Source organism: Bos javanicus, chromosome 17 (genome assembly GCF_032452875.1).
Source record: "Bos javanicus breed banteng chromosome 17, ARS-OSU_banteng_1.0, whole genome shotgun sequence".
Lineage (NCBI taxonomy): Eukaryota > Metazoa > Chordata > Mammalia > Artiodactyla > Bovidae > Bos > Bos javanicus.
The window spans coordinates 54,239,788-54,264,067 of NC_083884.1; the positions used below are offsets into that span (position 1 = coordinate 54,239,788).

Here is a 24,280-nt window from a genome sequence, read left to right on the forward strand (position 1 = left end):
ACGCCTCCATGCTGATGGGAGTATCGTTCTAGTTCACTGTGTTTCAGTTGGCATTTTTCTGATGACTCATGAAACTGAGCTCCGTTTCATTACATGTATTGGCTATTTGGAGATCTTCTGTTGTGAACTGATTGATCAAGTCCGTTTTCCATTACTGTAAAGACTGTCTCTTATTTAAAAACATATTTTTTTAATTCAAGTGTAGTTGATTTACAATGTCATGTTTGTCATGTGTGCAGCAAAGTGATTCTGTTACTGAATATAGTTCCCTGTGCTGGACAATGGGGTGCTTGTTCATCTATTTTATATATAGTACTGTGTATCTATTAATCCCAGATTCCTCATTTATCCCTCCCCTCACCTTACCCTTTGGTAAGCCTAAGATTGTTTTCTATGTCTGTGAGTCTGTTTCTGTTTTATAAATAAGTTCATTTGTATCATTTTTTTAGATTCCACGTGTAAATGATATCATATAATATTTGTCTTTGTCTGACTTACTTCATTTAGCATAATGATAGGTCCATTCATGTTGCTGCAAATGGCAGTATTTCATTCTTTTTTTATGATTGAGTAATATTCTGTTGCATATATATATATATATATTCTCCATACCTTTAGCCATTCATCTGTTGCTTTTGTGTCTTAGCTTTTGTAAATAGTGCTGCTGTGAACATTGGGATGCATGTATATTTTCTAAATAGAATTTTTTTTCCTGGATATATGCCCAGGAGTGGGATTGCTGGATCATATGGTAACTCTATTTTTTGATTTTTAAGGAACTCTATACCATTCTCCACCAATTTACATTCCCACCAACAGTGTAGGAGGGTTCCCTTTTCTCCACATCCTCTCTAGCATTTATTACTTGTAGACTTTTTGGTGTTGGCCATTCCGACTGGTGTGGGGTGATACCTCATTGTAGTTTTGATTTGAATTTCTCTCATAATTAGCAATATTGAGCATCTTTCCATGTGCCTGTTGCCACCAGTACGTCTTCTTTGAAGAAAGGTCTATTTAGATCTTTGCTCGAGTTGTATGTTTTTCTGATACTGAGTTGTATGAACTGTATATTTTGGAAATTAAGCCCTTGCTGGTTGTATCATTTGTGACTATTGTCTCCCAGTCTGTAAGTGGTCTTTTCATTTTATTTATGATAAAGATTGTCTCTTGTTGATTGTGAGGTGTATCAGTTTACTATGGCCAAGCATAGCACAGTACCACAGAATGGGTGACTTAAACAACAGAAATTAATTTTCTCGTAATTCTGGAGTTGGAAGTCCAAGGTCAAGGTGTCAGCAGGGTTGGTTTCTTTGAAGGTCTCCCTCTTTGGCTTTTAGATGGCCGTCTTCTCCCTCTGTCTTTACATGGTCTTCCCTCTGTATGTGTCTGTGTTCTAATCTCCTCCTCTTATCAGAACACCAGTCTTACTGGAGTAGGGGCCACCCTCTCAGTTGGTGAAAAAAATCCACCAGCTTGTAGAAGACCTGGGTTCGATCCCTGGGTTGGGAAGATCCCCCAGAGAAGGAAACGGCAACCCACTCTGGTATTCTTGCCTGGGAAATCCCATGGAAACAGGAGCATGGCAGGCTACAGTCTATGGGGTTGCGAAGAGTTGGATGTGGCTGAGTGATTAAAGCACCACCAAAGACCTAATTTTTAAACTTAATATCCTCTTTAAAGACGTTATCTCCAAATATGGTTACATATTGAGTTACTGGGGGTTAGAACTTCAACATATAAATTTTAGGGGACACAATTCAGCTAATAATATAAAGGTTCTTTCTGTATTCTGCATGTTAGTTAGTTTCCTACTTTTTGGGTTGCCCTGTCGTCCTCTTAAAGATGTCTGAGAGGGAGGGGACATATGTGTACCTATGGCTGATTCATGCTCATGTATGGCAGAAACCAACACAATGTTGTAACGCAGTTATCCTTCAATTAAGAATAAATTTTAAAAAGAGATGTCTTTGAATGAACAGGCAGTTTTAATTTAACATAGACCATTTAGCTCTTCCTAGTCCAAAAGTTCACATTGTGTCTTTTCAAATTAAGAAAATCTTGCATAGTGCAAGGTCCCGAAGATATTCATATGTTTTTCTCCAAAAGTTTTATTGTTTCAATGCTTACATGTAGTCCATCTGGAGTTGATTTTTGTGTTTGGTATGAGATGGGGTCAAGATCTTTTTTTCCCCCCGATATGTTGAAGCTGAAACTCCAATCCTTTGGCCACCTGATGCGAAGAGCTGACTCATTTGAAAAGACCCTGATGTTGGGAAAGATTGAGGACAGGAGGAGAAGGGGACGACAGAGGATGAGATGGTTGGATGGCATCACCGATTCAATGGACATGGGTTTGGGTGGACTCCGGGAGTTGGTGATGGACAGGGAGGCTTGGAGTGCTGCAGTTCATGGGGTCACAAAGAATCAGACACGACTGAACAACTGAACTGAACTGAATATAGATATCCAGTTGATCCAGTATCATTATTGAAAAATCACTCTTTTCTCCATGGCACTGAATCAGGTTACTTTGTTGGGAAACAGGTGACTGCAGTTGTCTGAATCTGTCTGATGCTCTAATCTTTGTCTCCCACTCCCAGGATTGCTGTTCTGAATAGTTCATGTAAGAAGACTGGGGTATTTTCACATCTCTGGTTTAGGAGTTGCGGGGATAGGGAGAGTGGGGAAGAGATTTCTTTTGTTGTCTCTGAAGATGCTTTAAACCCCTTGAGAACATGTACCCAGAAAGTGCAGGGTCTCCACTCCTTGTCTGGACTTATGTCACCGAAGATAGGAGGGCCCATGGCTATGGGGAGATTTGTGTATTGTCTCTTCATTGTATTTCTCTCTAATGAGGGTACCCAAGCCAACCAATGCTTCCTTTGGCCGTTTTTCTTAAAAAAAATCTCATGACAGATCACTTCATTCAGTATTTATTTGTTCACACCATTAGAGTAATACAGAGGAGCCTGGTGGGCTGCTGTCTGTGGGGTCGCACAGGGTCAGACACTACTGCAGTGACTTAGCAGCAGCAGCACCTCTTTTACTGTATGTTTACTGTGTGACCTCATTTTGTCCTCACTAATAATGGAAATTAAGTGCTGTTGTTCACTTTTCTGGGTGGGGGATCCGAGTCTCACAGCTAGTGGGCAGTGGAGACAGGATCCGAACCCAGTCCAGGGTATTTCTCAAACTCATGCTTTTTAAAAAATATTTATTCATTTGGCTGTGCCAGGTCTTAGTTGCAGTGGGTGGGATCTAGTTCCTTGACAAGGAATGGAACCTGGCCGGGCCCCCTGCATTGGGAGTGGGGAGACCTCCAGGGAGGTACCCCAAGCCCATGCTTTTGCTTTATGACTTCCTACTCTACCCTCACCCTCCTCCACTCCTCCTTCACTCACAAATTTACTGGATGTCTTTGTTGTGTCTGGCCCTAGCTCTACTCTCGACTGACTGTGTTTAGGGAGACTACATTTTTACTCTAGAAATCAAAGGTGGCTGATTTGTCCTCAGACCTTATTTTTATTGTGTGTGTGTGTGTGTGTGTGCGTGTGCGTGTGTGTGTGCGTGTGCATGTGTGTGTGTGTGTGCAGCATGCTGGATCTCACTTCCCCTATCTGGGGTGGACTCTGTGCCCTTGAAGTGGAAGCACCGAGTCCTAACTGCTGGACTGCCAGGAAATTCCCAACTAATCATTAATTTTTTAACTTGAAGTAAAGTTGACTTAAAATATTGTATTAGTTTCATGTATATAGCAAAGTGTTTCATATACATATCTTTTCACATTATTCTCCATTTATAGGTTATTAGAAGATATTGGATATAGTTTTCTCTGTTATGCAGTAAATCCTTTTTGCTTACTATTTTATGTATAGTAGTTTATTAATCGAATACTCCTAATTTATCCCTCCACCTTTCCTAGAAGTTAAAAAAATTTTTTGTTTATTATTTATTTTATTTAATTAATTTATTTTTCACTGTACTGGGTCTTCATTGCTGTGCACAGACTTTCTCTACTTGTGGTGAGCAGGGACTGTTCTCTAGTTTTGGTTCTTGAGATTTTCATTCGGTGGCTTCTCTTGTTGCAAAGCACAGGATCTAGGGTATGTGTAGACCTTTTTAAAGTTGGTTTAAAAGCATAGACTTTAGGGATTTCCCTGGTGGTCCAGTGGTTAGGACTCCTTGCTTCCACTGCCTGGGACCCTCGTTCAATTCCTTGTTAGGGAACTAAGACCCTACAGGCTGTGTGGTGTGGTCAAAAAAAAAAAAATAATAATAATAACAGTAAAATAAAAATTGAAAATATTTAAAATCCTGGATGACTTTTTAGAATTCTTGTAGTCTTGCTTTCCCATTTCACAGGAGGGAAAAACTGAAACCTGGAGAGAAGTTACTTGCGAGTTGCCCAAGCAGATGGCACATCAGATTCAAATGTAGGTTTGAATGTCAGCAATTGGGAAATGATGCTTGTAACAGAACCCAAGAGGAAACATCGATTCAGGTTAGGGTGTAGATGAGTTCAGTTCTGGCCACATTGAATTCGAGCTCAGGAGTGACATTAAGGCTGGACAGACAGGTAGGGCTGGCAGGACAGACAGAAGTGCCAGGAGGGGGGAAGGTGCATGAGGCCAGGAGTGCTGAGGATCCCAAGTGAGGAGGGTTCCAGAGGGGTTCAGTTATGTTCTCAGGTATGCTTTCTTTCCAAGAGAAACACCCACCTCATTGATTTGTTCTGTTTCCATTTCCCCTAAAATCAAAATCATTTTTTTTTTTTTTTTTTGGCTCCACTGCATGGCATGTGGGGTCTTAGTTCCCCAACTAGGGATCAAACCCAGGCCCCCTGCAGTGGAAGCACAGAGTCCCAACCACTGGATAGCCAGGGGACATCCCTAAAATCAAACTCTTGATGCTAGGGGCCTAGGGAAACTATGTTTGCTTCTGCTCACTGTCTGCATTAACTGTTGTTCACTGAGACCTTGTTGTAAGCCAAGGATCTTTACTATAGCTTTTTGTCTGATCACACGAAATCCTATTTATTACTACCCCCATTTTATAGATGGCAAAACTGAGGCTCAGAGTGACTTGTCCACAGTCAAATAGCTAGAGTGTGGAAGAGCTGAGCTTTGTGCCCATATTTGTCTGACCGCAGAGCTGTCCTGTTAATTTCTGCATGGTACTCAGTGTCTCCTCATCCTGAATTCTTTGTTGTTGTTGGCTGGGTGTCTTTTGGATTTTCTTGCCTGATTGGTTTCAACTCTGGTTTGTTAGTCTGTTTGGTATCTTCTTATGCCCCTCTCTCTGAGGGTCAGAGTGTTTTTAAAAAATATTTATTTTTATTTATTTGGCTGCTCCGAGTCTTAGTTGTGGCATGTGAACTCTTAGTTGTGGCATGTAGGATCTAGTTCCCTGACCAAGGATGGAAACTGGGCCCCCTGTGTTGGAATCGTAGAATCTTAGCCACTGGACCACCAGCAAAGTCCCAAGGCTCAGAGTCCTGAGCCCAGGGCACAGAGGACAACCTGGCACGGGATCTGTCTTGGGAATCATCTTAAAAGGTGCAAAGGTGAGGAAGTCAGAAGATATTGGTGCTTAGGGAAAGCCTGTGGACCTTTGAGAGCATCCTCTTATTTCACAAAGAGGAAAACTGATCCGGTTTCCCAAGTTGTGCAGTGATTCAGCCCTGGGCTCTCTCTTTCCTGTACCCTTGCATCTTCAATTTGGGACAGCATCCTTACTAGAACCCCTGCTTTTAGGCTTAAAAAGTGCTTCCAGTAATTTTGTTGGGCCACTAGGCAGGTCCTATTATCCCACTTTGCAGGTGAGGCAACTGAAGCCAGAGAGGGTCAGGGATTTACTTAAGGCCTCACTGCTGGGAAACAGAGGAGCAGGATTTGAACAATGACTGGTGCTCTTGCTAATAAACACTGCCTTGTGAGATGGATGAGGGAATACTCCCAAGGAGCAGAATAACAAACCAGAAACTTGAGGATGATAGAGAAGGTTCCAGAACTATGATGCAAGACACTTGCATGTACTGTCTGAAGAGTGGGCTCAGGGGGAGTTGGGGTCAGTGCCCGTGCCTGCTTTACATTAGCCTTCAAGGTGACTTTCCACAGCTTACTCCCAGCTTCGAGCCCATGGCTCTTGGAACTGACTGATGGAGCCTTCAAAGCAAGGGCCATAGGGCCACGGATTAATTTCTGCAGCTGGAATTTGTTGGATGTGGGTGAAGCCTGTGAGCACAGAGAACCAGTGAGACTGGGAGGGAGGAGGAGGAGGGAGGAGGGAGCAAGGAGAGAGAGAAGCAGAGGGGTTGCTGAACTGTTGGCCTACTTAGGAACTCCAGCACCACGCCGACATGGAAAATTTCTCCTGTAACCCCTTGGCCTCAGGGGCCTGGGTTCTAGTGCTGTGGATCCGTTGCAGGCTCCAAAAGGCACCTTGTCCCTGTTACCTGCTCCCGCGGGGTGCTCCGCAGAGCTTGGACTGCCACATTCCCTTCTCAGCACTGAGCTGTGCCACTTGCCTCCTCCCCAGGGCTCAGCTTCCAGCTCGGAGACCTGGCACTTAGGTCCAGCTCCCCTTTGCCACCAGTGGCAGACCAGCCTGGGAACCCGAGAAGACGAAGTCCAGGCGCTTAATCTCCCAGCTCAGACTGGAAGGGACTGGCAGGCCTCAAGTGTCCCCAGTGACCCCTCGGGCAAGCCTCTCCATCTCTTCCCTCTTCCTCCTACTCCCCTTAGTTCACATTAAAAAAAATTTTTTTAATTTATTTTTGTCTGTGTCAGGTCTTAGCTGTGGTGCACGTGTCACCCATTGAAGTGCTTGGGGTTCTTTCTAGTTGTGGTTTAAGGGCTTAGCTGCCCCAAGACATGTGGGATCTTAGTTCCCCGACCAGGGATCTAACCCGAATCCTCCACATAGAAAGGCGGACTCTTAACTACTGGGCCACCAGGGAAGTCCCTCAGTTAACATTTAAGGGATATGATCTAAGTAAGAACTAGGCTAGGATCGGGAGGGAGGTTCAAGAGGGAGGGGATATAGGTTTACCTGTGGTTGATTCATGTTGATGTATGGCAGAAACCAACGCAATATTGTAAAGCAATTATCCATCAATTAAGAATAAATAAACTTAATTAAGAAAAAAAAAAAAGAACTAGACTAGAGAATTCCCGGGAGGTCTGGGGGTTAAGATTCTGCCCTTTCACTGTAGGGGTCACGGGTTTGATCCCTGGTCAGGGAATTAAGATCCCACATGCTATGCGGTATAGCCAAAAAATAAAAATTAAAAATAAAAGAGAAGAATTTAAAATGGGCACCACCAACAAAAAAACTAGGCTAAAAATCAGTGTGTCAGCCCTGGAAGAGGACCTAAAAATGACCTAACCCAGTGGTTTTCAAAGGAAAATCCCTGGAATCCAGTTCTGAATTCTGAGTGCCTTCTCCCTACCCACTTCAGCCTGAGCTGCTTGTTTTTATTTATGTAGTTGGCTCTCGTCAAAGCATCTGTTTTAAGGAAGACTCTTGTGGCAATGAAAAAAATACAAAGATCAACTTCTTCCTGTCTTTACATATGAGGCAACTGAGGTCTAGAGGAGGGGCATTTGGCTCTGCAGGTAGTCACAGAGGTGGTGGTGTCTATGAAGCCAGAACCCAGGGCACGCAGATCCAAAGGGCATGGCTCTGTTTCTTCCCCATGAGAATGGCAGCTTCCACAGCATCCTGGCTTTTACCGCACTCATCTTGGGATGGCTTCTGCACATTCTGTAAGAGGATGTGGACACCGCACTGGTTTTGCATTTTCAAGTAATGTTTGGTGCCCTTGAGCTTCTCTGCCAATTCTGGGAAAGGTGGCCCATGCCCTCCTGAGCCACGCCCTGGCATATTATTGTGGTCGAAATAGAATCCCAGAGAGAGGTAGGTATAGGAGGCCTGCAGATGCATGTTCCCCAGGTGGTGGACGGCACCCTCCGCTGTGGTAGAATAATTCTGATGAATCTGAGAGCTCATGATTGATGGGTATAAAGAGCTAAGATAAAAAAAATGCTGTTGGCTGGGACTTCCCTGGTGGTCGAGTCGTTAAGACTCTGCTTCCACGACAGGGGGTACAGTTTAATCCCTGGTCAGGGAACTAAGATCCTACATGTCACCTAATGCAGTCCACCCTCCCCCCAATTAAATATACTCAACAATCCATTCTTTAAAAATGTTGTTGGCTGGTCCTGGAGATCAGGGGTAGTTGAGTGGCTGGTTCCTAAGTTGTAACCGGAAAAAAGGTTGGAGGGTGGTGGGAGGCTGGAAGAAGGGGTGTTCCTGGGTTTTTTCCATCCCAACACTGTTGAAGCAGAAGACAAGTCTTCAGGGCCACGGAGTGCTCTCTCAGACCTAGTCTTTTAAAAACTAGGAAGCTTAATTACTAAGGAATTTTTTTGTTTGTTTTTTAAAAGCTAAAAGTTTTTAAAATTCCTTAAAATGAATAAATATCCTATCGTTTGTTCAAATTTCCAGTTGTTTCCTATATGGCACAAATGTTACTTTCTTTTTTAAACAGTTTCATGAGTCAGAATGTAAATAAGGGTTTTGCATTGTGATTGGTTGAGGTATCTTTTAACTCTTTTATAATCTCTGGGCTCTTCCTCGATCTCTTTCCAATCTGAAGAAGTTGGATTGTTTGAGCTATAGAATTTTTCATTACTTGGACTCAGCCTTGGAGTAGCTTTTCTGCGGGCGTCCCTGGTAACTCAGCTGGTAAAGAATCCACCTGCAATGCAGGAGACCCCGTTTCGATTCCTGGTCGGGAAGAGCCTCTGGAGAAGGGATAAGCTACCCACTCCAGTGTTCTTGGGCTTTGCCGGTGGCTCAGAGGACCGGGAGACCTGGGTTCGATCCCTGGATTGGGAAGATCTCCTGGAGGAGGGGATGGCAACCCACTCCAGTATTCTTGCCTGGAGAATCCCCAGGGATAGAGGAATTTCTGTAAATTGGCAGTTGGCCGAATTAATAGATGCTTGATCAGACTCAGAGCCTGTCTCGCTCATTCGTAATTAGTTCATTCATTTTTTTTTGCTTCATAGATCCGTCAGGAGGGGCATGTTAGTTCTTGCTTCTCCCTCTCTCCTCCATCTCTCTTCCTGCTGTTAGCATCTGTTGACGTCTATCTCCGTCATTTTATATTATTTTATTTTAGCGGTGCTGTAGCGCTTGCGTGACCTTAGTTCCCCAACCAGGGATCACCCCCGACCCGTGCAATGGGACCCTGGGGCCCCTCCATTGGACCACCAGTAGTCCTCCTTTGCCCTTTATTGTCTGGAATACGTCTATGGAGAAAAACTTACCCTCCTCTGCAGCTTGCTTCGAGCTGGCCCTTATCTCAGCTGTGTCAGACTCCTAAGCTTATAGTCACTTCACTCAGTATCCTTTCGCCTCCCCAGGACGTATTCTGAGGTTCCTGCATCTCTCATCCCCGCCTGCGGGCTGGAACGCAGCGGGATTGAATCCGGTTACTGGTACACCCATGTTTCCCTGGGGGTTTATAGAGCCTGGGCATCCAGAAGAACTATCTTTGCTCCTCCCTGTATTCCTACTTCGTCTCCTCCCACCCACCCGCTGCGGCTTGCGGGACACCTGGGGGAGCCGGACGGCGTTCCCTGAACACTGAGGACGCTATTCTTAGAACCGCTCCAGATACAGTCCATTGGCCTCCCACCCTAGGGCCTCTTCCCTCCGGCGACCCTCCGCCCCAGCTGCCCCTGGCAGTTCTAACCACTTCAGAGTCCGGACTTACCTTTTCCGCTGAGGGTGGGGCAGATCGAGGTGGGTCAACAGGGGACCTGCACCCGGGAAGGATCAGAGTGGAGTGAGGATGCACAGAAGCCCTGGGGATTGTGTTGGGGAGAGGGGGTTCTGGAAGCCTGGTCTGTTGTTGTTCACTCAGTCGTGTCTGACTCTTTGTAATCCCATGGACTGCAGCACGCCAGGCTTCCCTGTCCTTCACCGTCTCTAGGAACTTGCTCAAACTCATGTCCATTGAGTCGGTGATGCCATCCAACCATCTCATCTTCTGCTGTCCCCTTCTTCTCCTGCCGTCTATCTCTCCTAGCATCAGGATCTTTTCTAATGAGTCAGTTCTTTTTATTAGGTGGCCAAAGTATTAGAGCTTCAGCTTCAGCATCAGTCCTTCCAATGAATAGTCAGGTTGATTTCCTTTAGGATTGCCTGGTTTGATCTCTTTGCAGTCCAAGGGACTCCCAAGAGTCTTCTCTGGCACCACAGTTCAAAAGCCTGGTTAGTGCTCAAAAAAGTAAAAAGCAGGCCTTTCCCATGGGTATCCTTCTTGTTCAGTGATGGTTGTCTGTAGAGGTGGGGCTCTGGACTGCTCAATACTTCTTGATGTTTTTTAGGCTGGGAGGGAGGGGTGTGTGGGGCATTTTGCCCAATGCAAAGAGGGTTACTCTTATCTGCCTCTGGATACCCCCAGGTTGTTTCTTCAGTTCAGCTGTCATTTATATGTGAAGTAATAGGTTAAATGCTGGACAGCAAGAAGAATGACACTCAACCTTTGTTTATTTCTTTAGTCACTATTTTTAAAATACTTATTTATTGTTTATTTGTTACTATATTTATTTGGCTGTGTCTGATCTTAGTTGCAGCATGCGTGCTTGCTGCACGCGGAATCTTTGGGTGCCGGCATGTGAACCCTTAGTTGCCATCTGTGGGATCTTAGTTCCCCAACTAGGGATGGAACCCTGGCCTGCTGCAGGGAAAGAGCAGAGCCCTAAACACTGGACCACAAGGGAAGTCCCTATATTTAAAAGAAAAAATGTATTTATTTTTGGCTACACTGGGTCTTTGTTGTTGTGCCCTGGTTTTCTCTAGTATCAGTGCTGGGGCTTCTCATTGTGCTGGCTTCTCTTGTTGCAGAACACCCGCTCTAGAATACCCGGACTTCAGTAGTTATGGTCCATGGGCTTAGTTGTTCCCAGGCCTGTGGGATCTTCCTGGACCAGGGACTGAACCCACGTGCCATGCAACTGGCAGGCGGGTTGTTAACTATTGGGCCACCAGAGAAGTCCCTCTGTATTTTTTATGATGTGTGTTTTAAGTGGATAGAAGACTTTTGGAAGAAAAAAGATAATTGTAGAAAAATCAACTTTGTTGGTCATTTAGTGTCTGAATGTTTTTGTTTAATAATATCTTTACTGAGTTATAATTCACATACCATACAATTCACCTATTTAAAGTGTACAATTCAATGGTTTGTCGTCTGTCCACAGAGTTTGTGCAATCATCACCACAGTCAATTTTAGAACATTTTCATTACCCCTCATACCTATGACCCCTCTCCATTAGCCATCCTTTTAGACTGACTGGCAGAGATTTAACTGACTCTGATTTCCCACCACCTCACTTTCTCTACCTGTAATTATATATATTAAAAAAAATTTGTTTTTAAATTTTTTATTAGAGTGTAGTTGAGTGGGAAAGATCCCCCTGGAGGAAGATATGGCATCCCATGGACAGAGGGTCCTGGAAGGCTATGGTCGATTGGGTCACAAAGAGCTGGACGTGACTGTAGTGACTGAGCAAGCACATGTAGTTGATTAAAATGTTGTGTTAGCTGCAGGTGTACAGCAGAGTGATTCAGTTGTACATACACAAGTATCTGTTCTTCTTCAAATTCTTCTCCCATTTAGGTTATTACAGAATATTGAGCAGAATTTCTTGTGCTACCCAGTAGGTCCTTGTTGTCTGTTTTAAATATAGTGGTTCCACCTGTGATTATAAATGAAATTGCCCAATTAGCTAACACTTCCTACTTGCAGGCACTTCTCAGAAGTCTTTCATGTACATTAGCTCATTTAAATCATATGACAACACCATAGGCTGGCTACCAGGTTACAGATGGGGAAAATGCTACTCTGAGATGCTAAGAGGCCTGAGGGCCAGCTGGGATTCAAACCCACAAAGTCTTAGCTTAATGAGTGAAAGTCACTCAGTCATGTCCGACTCTTTGGGACCCCACGGGCTGTAGCCTACCAGGCTTCTCTGTCCATGGATTTCTCCAGGCCAGAGATTGGAATGGGTAGCTGTTCCCTTCTCCAGGGGATCTTCCCAACCCAAGGATCAGGGATCAAACCCAAGTCTCCACATAGCAGACAGATTATTTACCATTTGAGCCACCAGGAAAGCTTAACTACCATATATATATATATAAAATTTATTTTTAATCTTTTTTAATGCATCGAGTCTCTAATGCATCATGTCTTAGTTACAGAATGGGAGATATTCATTACATCATGCAGGATCTTTCCTTGCAGCACAGATTCTCTAGTTGTCCATGGGTTCAGTAGTTGCCTTGTGGGCTTAGTTGCTCCTTGGCATGTGGGATCTTAGTTCCCCAACCAGGGATTGAACCTGCATCCCTTGCAATTGCAAGGTGGATTCTTAACCACTGGACTGCCAGGGAGTTCCCCAGCACTATATTGTACTGATGGGGCAGCTAGCTCCAGGCCTTTAATGCCACTTGCTCCAGCCTGTAGGGCTGTGAGTCCCATCACCTACCTGCCCAGTGAATCTCCTTCCCCAGGGGGCTTTGCGGATGGGACCCTGAGCAAAGTGAGGGAGGAGAGGCAGGGGGAGGCTGGAGGCGGGCCAGAAAGTGGGGAGAGCTTGGTGTGGGGGCGGCTGTTCTTTTCCCCTCCCCACGCTAACGGCAGGTTCTCTGCCAGGTGGGCTTTCCAGAAAAGCTGAGCAGAGCCCACCTGTTCCAGGAGCCCTGGTAAGGAAGGAGCCGGCACTATCCAGAGCTTGGCCAGAGTTTCCTGCAAAGTTCAGGGATGCCCCCTGGTGGATTTGCACTCCTGACTCAAAACCAAAGCGCTTCTCCAAGGCTTCCTGGGATCTATGGGGCGAGGAGCTGGCCTCTGAAGGCGGGGATCATTTTTCAGCCTTAGCATGTGATCAAGATTCAGTATTGCAGGGGGCAGGGGCCAAGGTTGGGGGTTAAGAACCTTGGTGCCGGCATTAGATGGAATTGGCTTCAAATCCCAGCTCTGCTGCTCAATAACCGAGCTTTTGGGGTAAGTTAGTTGCGGAGGGAAACAGATCGATTGAAGAGGGATTCTTTTTAAGATTGGAGAGTGATTCAGTGAGGAACACTGATGGGATGACGTCATTGAGCAGACAAGGTGTAGAGTTGTAGGATGAGGCATATTCTGGATGCTGGGTTAGGGGCAGGTTTTGTTTTGCGGGGCCTCCCACGTAGGATCTGGAACTCTAGCTGGCTGGAGCCACCAGCCTGTGGATTCTGTCCCCAGGTAGCCGACGGCTGGTGGACGTGATGGACGTGAACACCCAGAAAGGCACGGAGATGAGCATGTCCCAGTTCGTACGGTACTATGAGACGCCCGAGGCCCAGCGGGACAAGCTGTACAACGTCATCAGCCTTGAGTTCAGCCACACCAAGCTGGAGCACTTGGTCAAGCGTCCCACCGTGGTAGGTCCCCAGCTGTGGTTCCCCTCCCCAGTCCCTTCCCCCTCCTCTCCTTGCCTGAGGCCAGCCTGCACCTGCCTGTCGGGGGAGGGCAGGAGGGATTTGGGAGCATGAGGAGGAGGAGGGTTGAGGCAGTGATGGGGTCCAACTTAAGGGTACATGGGGCCAGGAAGCGCTGATGGTGGTCTGGCTGGATTTCAGGTAGACCTGGTGGACTGGGTGGACAACATGTGGCCTCAGCACTTGAAGGAGAAGCAGACGGAAGCCACAAATGCCATTGCAGAGATGAAGTACCCGAAAGTGAAGAAGTAAGACTGGCTGCCTGGTGGCGGGAGCTGGGAGTGGGTGACTCTCAGCCTGGTAGGGGGTGAGGGCTGGAAATGAGCCTGGGCTGAGGCCGCAGCTCTTTGGGGTGCTGCTGGGATGTGAGTGCTGGGGGTCCTGAGTGTGGGCAGGTTGGCTCTGCATTCTGCTCTGGGTCTGGATTCTTCATCCAGATGGTTCTTGGGCCTTCCTGCCAGCCCTGCCCAGGGGGATGTGATCTGAAGAGGAGGAGGAGTAATGGAAACCATCTCTCTGTGCATATGTGTGTGTGTATGTGTGTGCGTGCTTGTCAAACATTCTGCTACTCCCTCCAAGTGACAGTGTGTCTTAGGAGTGGATTTTCTAGGGACCCACCGTGGACACTTTGCTTTTGCCGAGGGCTGGATAGGGGTCTGGTATTCTTTTGCTTCCTGTTGCTGAGACCAGGCACCTCTGATAGAGAAGAACCTTCTCTGAATAAAGCCAGGGGCCACTTCCTCACCAGACACTCCTTAGAGAGACAGTGTCCTCTAAGGGGGAGGTTGGTGCTGTGCTGGAAAGGTTGGCCACATCTAATTATGGGGACATCACTACAGGCAGCGTGACCAGCAAGTCCTGAGACCAATTATTTAACATGGGCAGAGGTGGCTGCGAGCACCTCCGTGTTCTAGGATTTGAGTGGAGGACCCTTGGGATGACGAAGTCACCTTGGGGCTCCTGCCATCTCAGGCCCTCTGTTTCTATCTTTAAAATGAGAATGAGATGCTCGCGGGCCAGGCAGTTGCTCTGTGCTTCCTAGAAGAGTTGGCTCTGGTGGCTCTGAATCCATTAGCATCTCTCTGCCGAGCCCTGCTGCCAGGAGTGCCCCCAGGAGCTTAAAGGCTGTGAACTTCTCATTCACTCAGCCCTTCATTCAGTGCATATTGAATGCAAACTCCGTGCCAGGCTTTGTAAGGGAGGCCAGTACGCTGGCCCTGGGCTTCCCAACGTTTTGCTTTCAAGCTCTCTCTCTGTTTAATTACTTCTCAGGCATTTTTTCTCCTCTCAAAGCTGATGCTTCTTAATACCCATTGGATCTGGGCTGCCTTGAAGGGAAAGACTGGGCTCAAGGTGGGGTTGGTAGGAGGGTTTTCAATTCTGTTCTGTTTTGATGCGATTGCAGCAAGATTTATGGAGACCCTGGGACAGGGAAGTAATAGAGAAACAGGTCTAAAAGCCCCTACCTTCTGGAGAACAACGGGCCATTAACGCGAGGGCAAGGTACAGCTCTCATCCTGTGTGTGTATGTTAGTCGTGTCTGACTCTTTGCGACTCCATGGACTGTAGCCTGCCAGGCTCTTTTGTCCATGGAATTCTCCCAGCAAGAATACTGGAGTGGGTTGCCATTCCCTCCTCCAGGGGATCTTCCCAACCCAGGGATCGAACCCAGGTCTCCTGCATTGCAGGCAGTTTCTTTACCATCTGAGCCACCAGGGAAGCCAGCTTTCATCCTAGGCAGAGAGAAACAGGTTCCCAGAAGGGAAATGGGGAAAAGAGGAATATTTTTTGGCTGCTGGCCTCAGAAAATCCTGTCAGAGGGGATATTTGACATGGGATTTAAAGGACAGAGGAGATGGGAGGGAAGTGGGGAGGGATGGAGGTAGGCAAGTGCCAAGGGCCTTGATGGAATCACAGAGGCGGAGCTTGAGGAACAAGTGTGGGACTCAGATTAGAGGTAGATCCTGGCTGTCTTTGATTGATCGATCGATTGATTCCACCTATATATTGAACAACTGATTGGTGCTGGGCACTGAGAATACAATGGGGAGAAAACCGTGTAAGCTCCCTGCCCTCATGGAGCTTATGGTCTGTGCAGGAGACCTATTAATCCAATGATCAGAGAAACAAATGGAAGTTTGCAGTTGTGATGAGGCCACAAGGCAGAGACCTCTGGAGTTATAGAGCTTGTACCAGGGGATTCATCAGGTCATGGAGGGCAGGGCAAGCCACCTTGAACTGTGGTCTGAAGGGAAGAGGAATTATTTAAGTGAAGAGACCTTGGAAGAGCTTTTCTGACTGTGTACAGAGCCTGGGGTGGTGGGGAGGGCTGGGAAGAGGGTGGGGCTGAAGGACTTGCCAAAAAGGCCCGTAGGAGTGGAGCAGAGCAAGGGAGGGTCAGTGGTGCAGGATGAAGGGTGGGCCAGGCTGACAGGAGTCATGCTGCTGCTGCTAAGTCGCTTCAGTCGTGTCCGACTCTGTGCGACCCCATAGACGGCAGCCCACCAGGCTCCCCCGTCCCTGGGATTCTCCAGGCAAGAACACTGGAGTGGGTTGCCATTTCCTTCTCCAATGCATGAAAGTGAAAAGTGAAAGTGAAGTTGCTTAGTCATGTCTGACTCTTCACGACCCCATGGACTGCAGCCCACCAGGCTCTTCCCTCCATGGGATTTTCCAGGCAAGAGTACTGGAGTGGGGTGCCATTGCCTTCTCCAATTATCCTCCTAAGGAGCCTTTTTTATTTTTAAAGACATTTCCCTTCTAAACACATCTTTCTCCTAATTGCCCACCTCCCAAAATTTAATGTCACCAAGATACCATGTATCTGTTTGTGTATATATATTGTGTACTTTACACATACAAAGAGTAAGATTTTGTTTCACCCCTTGGGAGTGCATCAGCCTGTAGAGGGGGGATGCTCTTGCCTGAGGAGGAACACTAGGCTCACAGGAAGGCCAGGTGAGAATATTATCAGACATGGGGCAGGAGTAAGTCTGTTTCTTCAGTGGGTCTCCTTCCATGAAGAAACTGCATGGTCTCAAGAGAAAATAGTTACAGATACTGATATACAGGGCTCTCTCAATGAAAAAGGTAGCTTGTAATTAGTAAGGCCCACTAACAAAACCCAGCCTACAATCCCAGCTTGTAATCATTTTTTTAACATCTAACTGAATAGACAGCCAAGGATCAACAACTATATGAGGAAAGCCTGGAATATTAAAAAAAAAAGGGGGGGGGGTGGGGCGGGAGGGCTAAAAAACTTCAGAAAAAGAGAACTTATAATTAATATTCATGATACAGGAGATACCTCCTTTTTACTGAGCTTTGCCAATAGCGGTTTTTTGTTATTTTCTTTCTCTTTTTTTTACAAATTGAAGTTTTGTGGCAACTCTATGTCAATCAAAGTCTACAGGTTCCATTTTTCCAAGAGCATCTGCTCACTTCATGTCTTTGTCACGTTTTGATAATTCTTATAGTACTACAAATATTTTCATTATTATTTTATTTATTGTAGTGATCTGTGATAAGTGATCTTTGATGTTACCATATGACTTGCTGAAGGCTCAGATGATGGTCAGCATTTTTTATCATTAAGGCATTTTTTAAATTAAAGAATGTACAATTTTTTGAGGAGAGTCATAAAGCTAGTGTGCGTGCTAAGTCATTTCAGTTGTGTCTGACTCTGTGACCTGATGGGATGTAGCCTGCCAGGCTCCTCTATCCATGGGGTTCTCCAGGCAAGAATACTGGAGTGGATTGCCATGGGGGTCTGTATTTCTCCTAAGAGCAATCAGAAATCTCTTGAATTACAAAAAAAAATATATATATATATTTTGATTACTCGGTATGTGGCATCTTAGTTTCCCAACCAGGGATTGAACCCACACCCCCTGCATTGGAAGAGCAGAGTCTTAACCATTGGACCACCAGGGAAGTCCCCAGAAACCTTGGAGATTTTAAGCAGAGAGGGATGTGTTCAGATTTGCATTCTGCAAATTCTGCAGCTGCAGTGTGGATTGAAGGAGGTGTGGGGGCAGACTGATAGAGCAGCCATTGCATCATCTACCTGAGGATGGGTAATGGGGCAGGGTTAGGGGAGAGCAGAGCACAAACGGGACATGTACTTAGGAAGGTGAAATAGACAGCCTTGGGTGACAGATTTCAATTAAGTAATGTCTACCTCGCCTGTCTGAGATAGTCAGTGTATTCTTCACTTTATTGAAAGATTCCTTTAAATAGGAAGCTCTGTTAATAAACTGAGAGTTCTATCTAGTTACCAAAAAAAGAGTCACCCACAATTTTCTAGAACCACATGTCTTGGACATATTGGTTGGATCATGTGGCAAATAAATTTACAAACTCTGTCAGTGGCCTAGAACTTGTTATAGGATTTGAAGCTTGTTAGGAAGGAAATTGTCACCTTGGAAGTAGTACGTTTGTTCGGCTGAAACAAATGCTAATTTCAGTTAATAAACAAGGTAAAAAATCCCATGATGATGAAGTCCTCTGGGATCATAGAATTGTTCTTTGGAATTTAATTAAAATGACACGTTCTAGAAACCAGAGTTTTCATGCTGGAGGTGCCTGGAGAGTGGAAACAGGAAGGGTCACCTGAACCGAGGGTTTGCAGCGGGGCGAGAGGAGGGTTACCAAGCCATGCCTGCTTCCTCCCTGGTTCCAGGGTTTATGCCCTTTGATCGTGGTGAGGAGGTAAGGAATTTTAATGGATTTTTGTTCAGGAATTTCAGGCAAGGAAGGGGTGGAGACAGTTGTCAAGGGGGTAGTTGCAACGTTGTGGGAGACAGAATATGTGTAAAGGGTATACTAGTGTGGGAATTCTCTGGTGGTCTAGTGTTTGGGACTTGGTGCTTTCACTACTGTGGCTCCCACTGGATCCCTAGTGGGGGAACTAAGATCCCACAAGCCGCATGGTGCAGCCAAAATATAAATAACTAGTGTGTATATATATATTTATACTAGTTATTAATTACCTCTTGCATTTGCTGTGTATTACATGCAAGACATTAAGTAGTTGGTAGACTGCAGTGAATAAATAAACAGAGTCCCTCTTCTCACAGAGCTTGTATTCTGGATGGGAGAAGAGACAGGCCAGGATAAATTATATTATGTGTGTGTGTGTGTGTGTGTGTGTGTGTGTGTGTGTATGTGTTAGTTGCTCAGTTGTGTCTTACTCTTTGTAACCCCATGGATTGTATGTAGCCTGCCTGGCTCCTGTGTCCATGGAATTCTCCAGGCAAGAATACTGGAGTGGGTTGCCATTCCCTTCTCCAGGGGATCTTCCGGACCCAGGGATCGAACCTGGGTCTCCTACATTGCAGGCAGATTCTTTACTGTCTGAGCCATTAGGGAAGCTCTAAATTATATTATAATTTACCCTAAATTATTATATTATCCTAAGTTATAATATATATTAAGAAATGATAAGTATCATTAGCAGGATAAAGGGAAAAGGTGATGACAGGGTGGACTGAATATCAGCTGCACCATCTTATTTCTGCCACATCCTCCCCACCCCCATCGCTGTCCTGTAGAAACAATTTGTACAGAATTATTTGTCTTGGGAAATTCCTTACCGTTGTACAAACAGTGACAATGACTTGGAAGTATCCCTGTTAGTTGTTTATTGCTACATTACACTTTAAACTTAACAACTTAAAAAATGTATATCTTAGTAGCATCAGCTCACAGCTTCTGAAGGGCAGGTGTGACTCAGGTGGGTAATTATGGCTCAAAGTCTTGCTTACACTTGGGTTAAAACTTAGACCTGGGGGATTCCCTGATGGTCCAGTGGTTAAGCCTCTGCACTTTCACTGCCAAGGGCCTAGGTTCCATCCCAGGTCGGGGAACTAAGATCCCACAAGCCATGGGGTATGGCAAAAAAAAAAACAAACAAAAAACCAGCTTAGGCGTGGGCCTCAATTCTTCACTACGTGGGCCTCTCTGTAAGGCTGCTTGAGTGTCCTCAAGATGTGGCAGCTTCCTTCCCTCCATCAGGAGTGGTTTGAGAGAGAACAGGAGGAAGCTACAGTGCCTTTTATAACCTAATTTTGGAAGTCACATACTTTTTCGATCATGCTAAGTCCCTTCATTCATTTCCGACTCTTTGTGATGCTATGGACTATAGCCTGCCAGGCTCCTCTGTCCGTGGAATTTTCCAGGCAAGAATGCTGGAGTAGATAGCCATTTCCTCCTCCCGGGTATCTTCCCAACCCAGGAATCGAACCCACGTCTCCTGTGTCTCCTGCATTGGCAGGGGGGTTCTTTACCACCAGTGCCATGTGGGAAGCCTGACATACTATTTACTTCTGCATTATTCTAGTTAGTTAAAAGCAAGTCACTAAATCCAGCCCACGCTCAAGGGAGGGGAATTTGGCTCTGCCTCTGGAAGGGGTAGGGGAGCACTCAGAGACTTTTTGGACGTGTTTTACAACTTCTACAGTAATCTCCTAGGTCTGTGACATGGGCACACGTTTTCCACTTAGGACTGTAGGATATTTTAACGCATTTCAGAAAGAAATGGGCAAGTCGTTTCCCTTCTCACCTGCTCACACTCCAGGCTTGCAGAAATGAGGTTTGCTGGTGTATTGGAGATATACCATGTACCAAAAGAGCTTAGAAGCCCAGCCTAAACGGGATCCCATATAAAGCATACACTTGGCTCCCCACAAATTGAAAATTGACCACATTTTCTGGAAGTGGCAGGAAGAACAAAGGAATAATGTGAGGGTACAAAGGTGAAACAGGATGAAGACAGGCACTGGAAAGACCAAGTTTGGGGGCTGCCTCTGCTACTCCCTGTACCTATGCAAGTGTTTCATCTCCTTTTTTTTAAATAAATTATTTATCTATTTGGTTGTCCAAGGTCTGAGCTGTGGCAGGCAGGATTTTTTTAAATTGTGGCGTATGAACTCATAGTTGTGGCATGTAGAGTCTAGTTCCCTGACCAGGGATTGAACCTGGGCCCCCTGCATTCAGAGCATGGAGTCTCAGCCACTGGACCACCAGGGAAGTCTGGATCTTCACTTCCGTCTACAAAACGGGGATCCTGTGATCCCTGCCCTGCATCCCTGCCATGCTAAAGGGAAGATGGAGCCTACAATGGATGTGAAATGTAGTTGGGATAAAATGTTTTTGTCCATGTGGTCTCATGTATAGAGACGCAGAGGCTCCAGCTGCCATCGGAATCCTGGCATCCACTGCTTTCTAATCTACCCTCCCTCATATTTACATAAGGCATCTTTACAACCCGTATTTACCTTCTCACTCTCATCAGTCATGTTTGCTGGCATCGTAAATGATTTCCCCTGTGTAATATATCACACAGAGAAATTGACACGGAGAGGCTGCTGCTGTCACACACGGGCCATGCCCTGGACCCAGGCCTCTGGATTCCTGGGTTTTCCCTTGTACCTCAAAAAGAAGAGCAAAGAAAACTGTCCTTTCCTGTAGTGCCATGTATGGACCCAGGTGCTGTGTTTTATACTTAGCACACAAATCTCAAAAATATAGGAAGCAGGTTACTTTTGTTGTTGTCCAGTCGCTAAGTTGTATGGGACTATTTGCAACCCTGTGAACTGCAGCATACCGGATTTTGCTCAAACTCATGTCCATTGAGTCGGTGATGCCATCCAACCATCTCATCCTCTATTGCCCCCTTCTGCCCTCAATCTTTCCCAGCACAGGGTCTTTTCCAATGAGTCGGCTCTTTGCATCAGGTGGCCAAAGTATTGGAGCTTCAGCATCAGTCCTTCCAGTGAATAGTCAGGGTTGATTTCCTTTAGGATTGACTGGTTTGATCTCCTTGCAGTCCACGGGACTCTCAAGAGTCTTCTCCATTACTACAATTCGAAAGCATCAATTCTTTGGCCCTCAGCCTTCTTTATGGTCCAGCTGTCACATCCGTAAGATAAATGGAAGCTGAAATTCACAGTCGTTCAATGCAGTATGGATGTAGCAGCTGAGCGTAAGTCAGTAGGAGCTGCTTCTGGATAACCAGAGAGGCAACGTTTAAAAAAAAAAAAAAAAGCCTTTAAAAAAAAAACAAAAAACCAGTGCTGGCCAAACCAAATCAGTTCAGGGCCTGGTTTGATCTGTGAGGGCCATGAGTTAGAGGGCCCTGAGTAGTTTAACAAATGGGATGCTGAGTTCCAGAGGCGGGGAACGATTTGGTCCAGTTCACATAGCTGATTAGAATAATTATAGGGCTGTTGCTGGGTGCTGCATTTACATGGATGAATCTGGTATGGTCCCTCCTCTCAAGTAGCTGAGGCATTTGTGACTTTAAAAGTAATATGGGGAAGTTCCCTGGTGGCCTAGTGGTTAGGATTGGGTGCTTTCCCTGCGAAGGCCTCAGTTCAATCTCTGGTCAGGGAACCGTCCTGTATGCTGGTGATGCGGCCAAAATACAAAATTAAAAAAAAAAAGAAAGGTAATATGTCTCCCATGTGGACAACTTGATCCTGTTGTCAGGGCCTTCTCCTGTCTTAGATCATTTAACTCAATGACTGGTGTTCAGATTCAAGGTCAGGGATAATCATTGTCATGACTGTCTTTTCTTTTAAATAAGCAAAGTATTCATAAGGTAAAAAATTCAACCCTTTCTAGGGCGTTTACAGTTTAACTTCACAGCAGGCCATCAGGGAGGTTCCAATGCATGAGCCATCCTGTAAATGACAACACAAAGCAGCACCCTGGGACAGGGGATTGACCACCTTGAAATGGCTCAGTGTTCACTTCCCTAAAATGGGGATTATTGGGTTGTTTAGAGGGTAAAATGTTATCATACCAGTAAACAGCTATTATTATGAGCAGCTGATAATTGGAACCTATTCATTAAGAATGGTTGGTAGCCTGGGGAATGGGACTTGGCTAAAGAAAGAAGAAGTTTGATTTCTGTCCCTGCAGCCAGCATACTACCATCTCCTGCCCTTTTTGTAGTTTGGGAGGAGGGCGGGAAGGGTGGGATGAAAAGTGGGCTGTTGTCCTGATGAGCCCGCCTGGGATGGAGGGGACTTCTGATTTGAGCTGGGCTAACTCTTTTAGGGGTTCCCTGGTGGCTCAGTGATTAAAAAAATCCACCTGCAGGAGACTCCATTCTGGTATTCTTGCCTGGGAAATCCCATGGACAGAGGAACCTGGCTGTCTACAGCCCACGGGGTCACAAAAAAAGATTTAGTGACTAAACAACAGTTCCTTCAGTTAGTGTCTGAGGTTTGGCTGTAACCTGCAGACTCTGCTGTTTGTGAGTCTTGGGATTTACCAGGGAGATGTGGGGAGAATGGCTGAGAAACTCTGAGGCTGTTTGGATAAGTACCTCACTTCAAGGTTAGTGATCAGGGTGAGCCTCTCTGCTTTCTCACCTGTAAAATGGGTACAATCCTGGGAATGACCTTACAGGGTTGTTGTGAAGGTTGGATTCATCATCAAAGTGTCTATCTCAGTGAATTTCTACAGGAGTTCTATGATGTGGGGTTACCGAGCTACTAAGGGAGCAGATAAGGGACAGGGCTGCAAGAGCATCTTAGATTGCAAATGAACTTCGGGTCACCTCCCTGCCCTCAGGACAAGTATCCTGCTGAGAGAGGGGAAGTGGTTGTCCAAGGTCATACTGGAGTGTGTTTTAAGGCCAGAGCAGAGTCCCTGGTCCCTGGGCTGCCACACCCGGGATCTGACAAGCCCTCCACCTGCTGGCACTGGCCCTTCCTATAGCTTTGCCCCGATGGGTGCGTTTCAGGAAGCTAATTTTGTTGGGTCGTCGCCTTCAACAGCAGGATAGCATCCACACTCCCTGAAAACATGTGTGCGGGAGTCCCCGTGCGCCTGCCAGTAGAACAGAGGTGGGGAGAGCTATCCTGGTGCCCCCACCCAGCCGGGGTGAGGGGGCGGCCGTGGGCGGCGGCGGCGTCCCCTGGCGCTGGTCTGGCGCGCTTCCTTGTCACCGCCGCGGCCTCCCTCCGCCTCCCTGGCGGCCGCCGTGCCGCGCGGGTGTTCAGTTTCAGCGCGGGGATGAGTGCAGGCTGCGCCCAGCTCCCCGAGAAAGGAAGGAAGCCAGCAAGCGAGGGCTCCGCGGTCCTCGACCGGGGCCTGGCAGCACCGTGGAGGGTGCTCGGCTCTGGTCGCGGGGGCCGGGCGAGCGTCCAGCTTCCGCCGCCCAAGGGGACACCCGGGAGCCGCACCGCCGAGGGTAACCGCGGGCGGGGCTGGGCGGGCGTCCCTGCGTGGCGCCCTGCGGGCCCCAGGCTGCCCGGGAGCCCCCACTCCTTCGGGGCGCGCTGGGGCGGGGTGTGGGTCGCCTTCTGCCCGCGGGCTGAACGGCCGGCGTCGCGGAGCGGCTCTTTGTGTCTCCCGGGGCTGCGTGTAAGTGTGTAGAGTGTGTGCACGCGGGCGCGCGCTCATCGCTTCCAGCCCCATCACCCGGTGCCAGCTTTCCAGGCACCCCCCGCCTCCCCCGCGTACCAGACCTTTGCCCGAGGGGACGCCCCCTGGGCTGCCGGGGGAGTTTCGCCAAGTTGGAGGGAAAAGGGCGGGGTGGGGTTGCCCCGCCTCCCCAGACGCCAGGCAGTGCCCCAAAGTTAGTGCTGCAGGTGCAGCGCCCCCACCTTCCAGGCTCCTCCCCAACCAGCCCGAGCCTTGGGAGGCAGGAGCCCCCCCCAAAGGCTTGGGGGCGCCTGATATTCAGCCGCCAACTTGGAAGGTGTCCTCACAGAA

At 46.9% G+C, this 24,280-nt stretch overlaps 1 protein-coding gene across 9 annotated transcripts in view; it reads left to right on the forward strand.

The window, feature by feature from the left end:
- The window catches only part of KDM2B (lysine demethylase 2B), a 119,111-nt gene that overhangs the window by 11,619 nt on the left and 83,212 nt on the right, over nt 1-24,280 (forward strand). For 7 of the 9 annotated variants that reach the window (XM_061384759.1, XM_061384757.1, XM_061384760.1 and 4 more), the window contains 2 exons: nt 13,317-13,495; nt 13,694-13,800. In XM_061384759.1, coding sequence (XP_061240743.1) covers nt 13,317-13,495; nt 13,694-13,800 — 286 coding nt within the window. Of the gene's footprint in view, nt 1-13,316; nt 13,496-13,693; nt 13,801-22,799; nt 22,898-23,678; nt 23,757-24,280 lie in introns of those variants that run through there. The other 2 variants (XM_061384764.1, XM_061384765.1) reach the window with 2 other exon arrangements.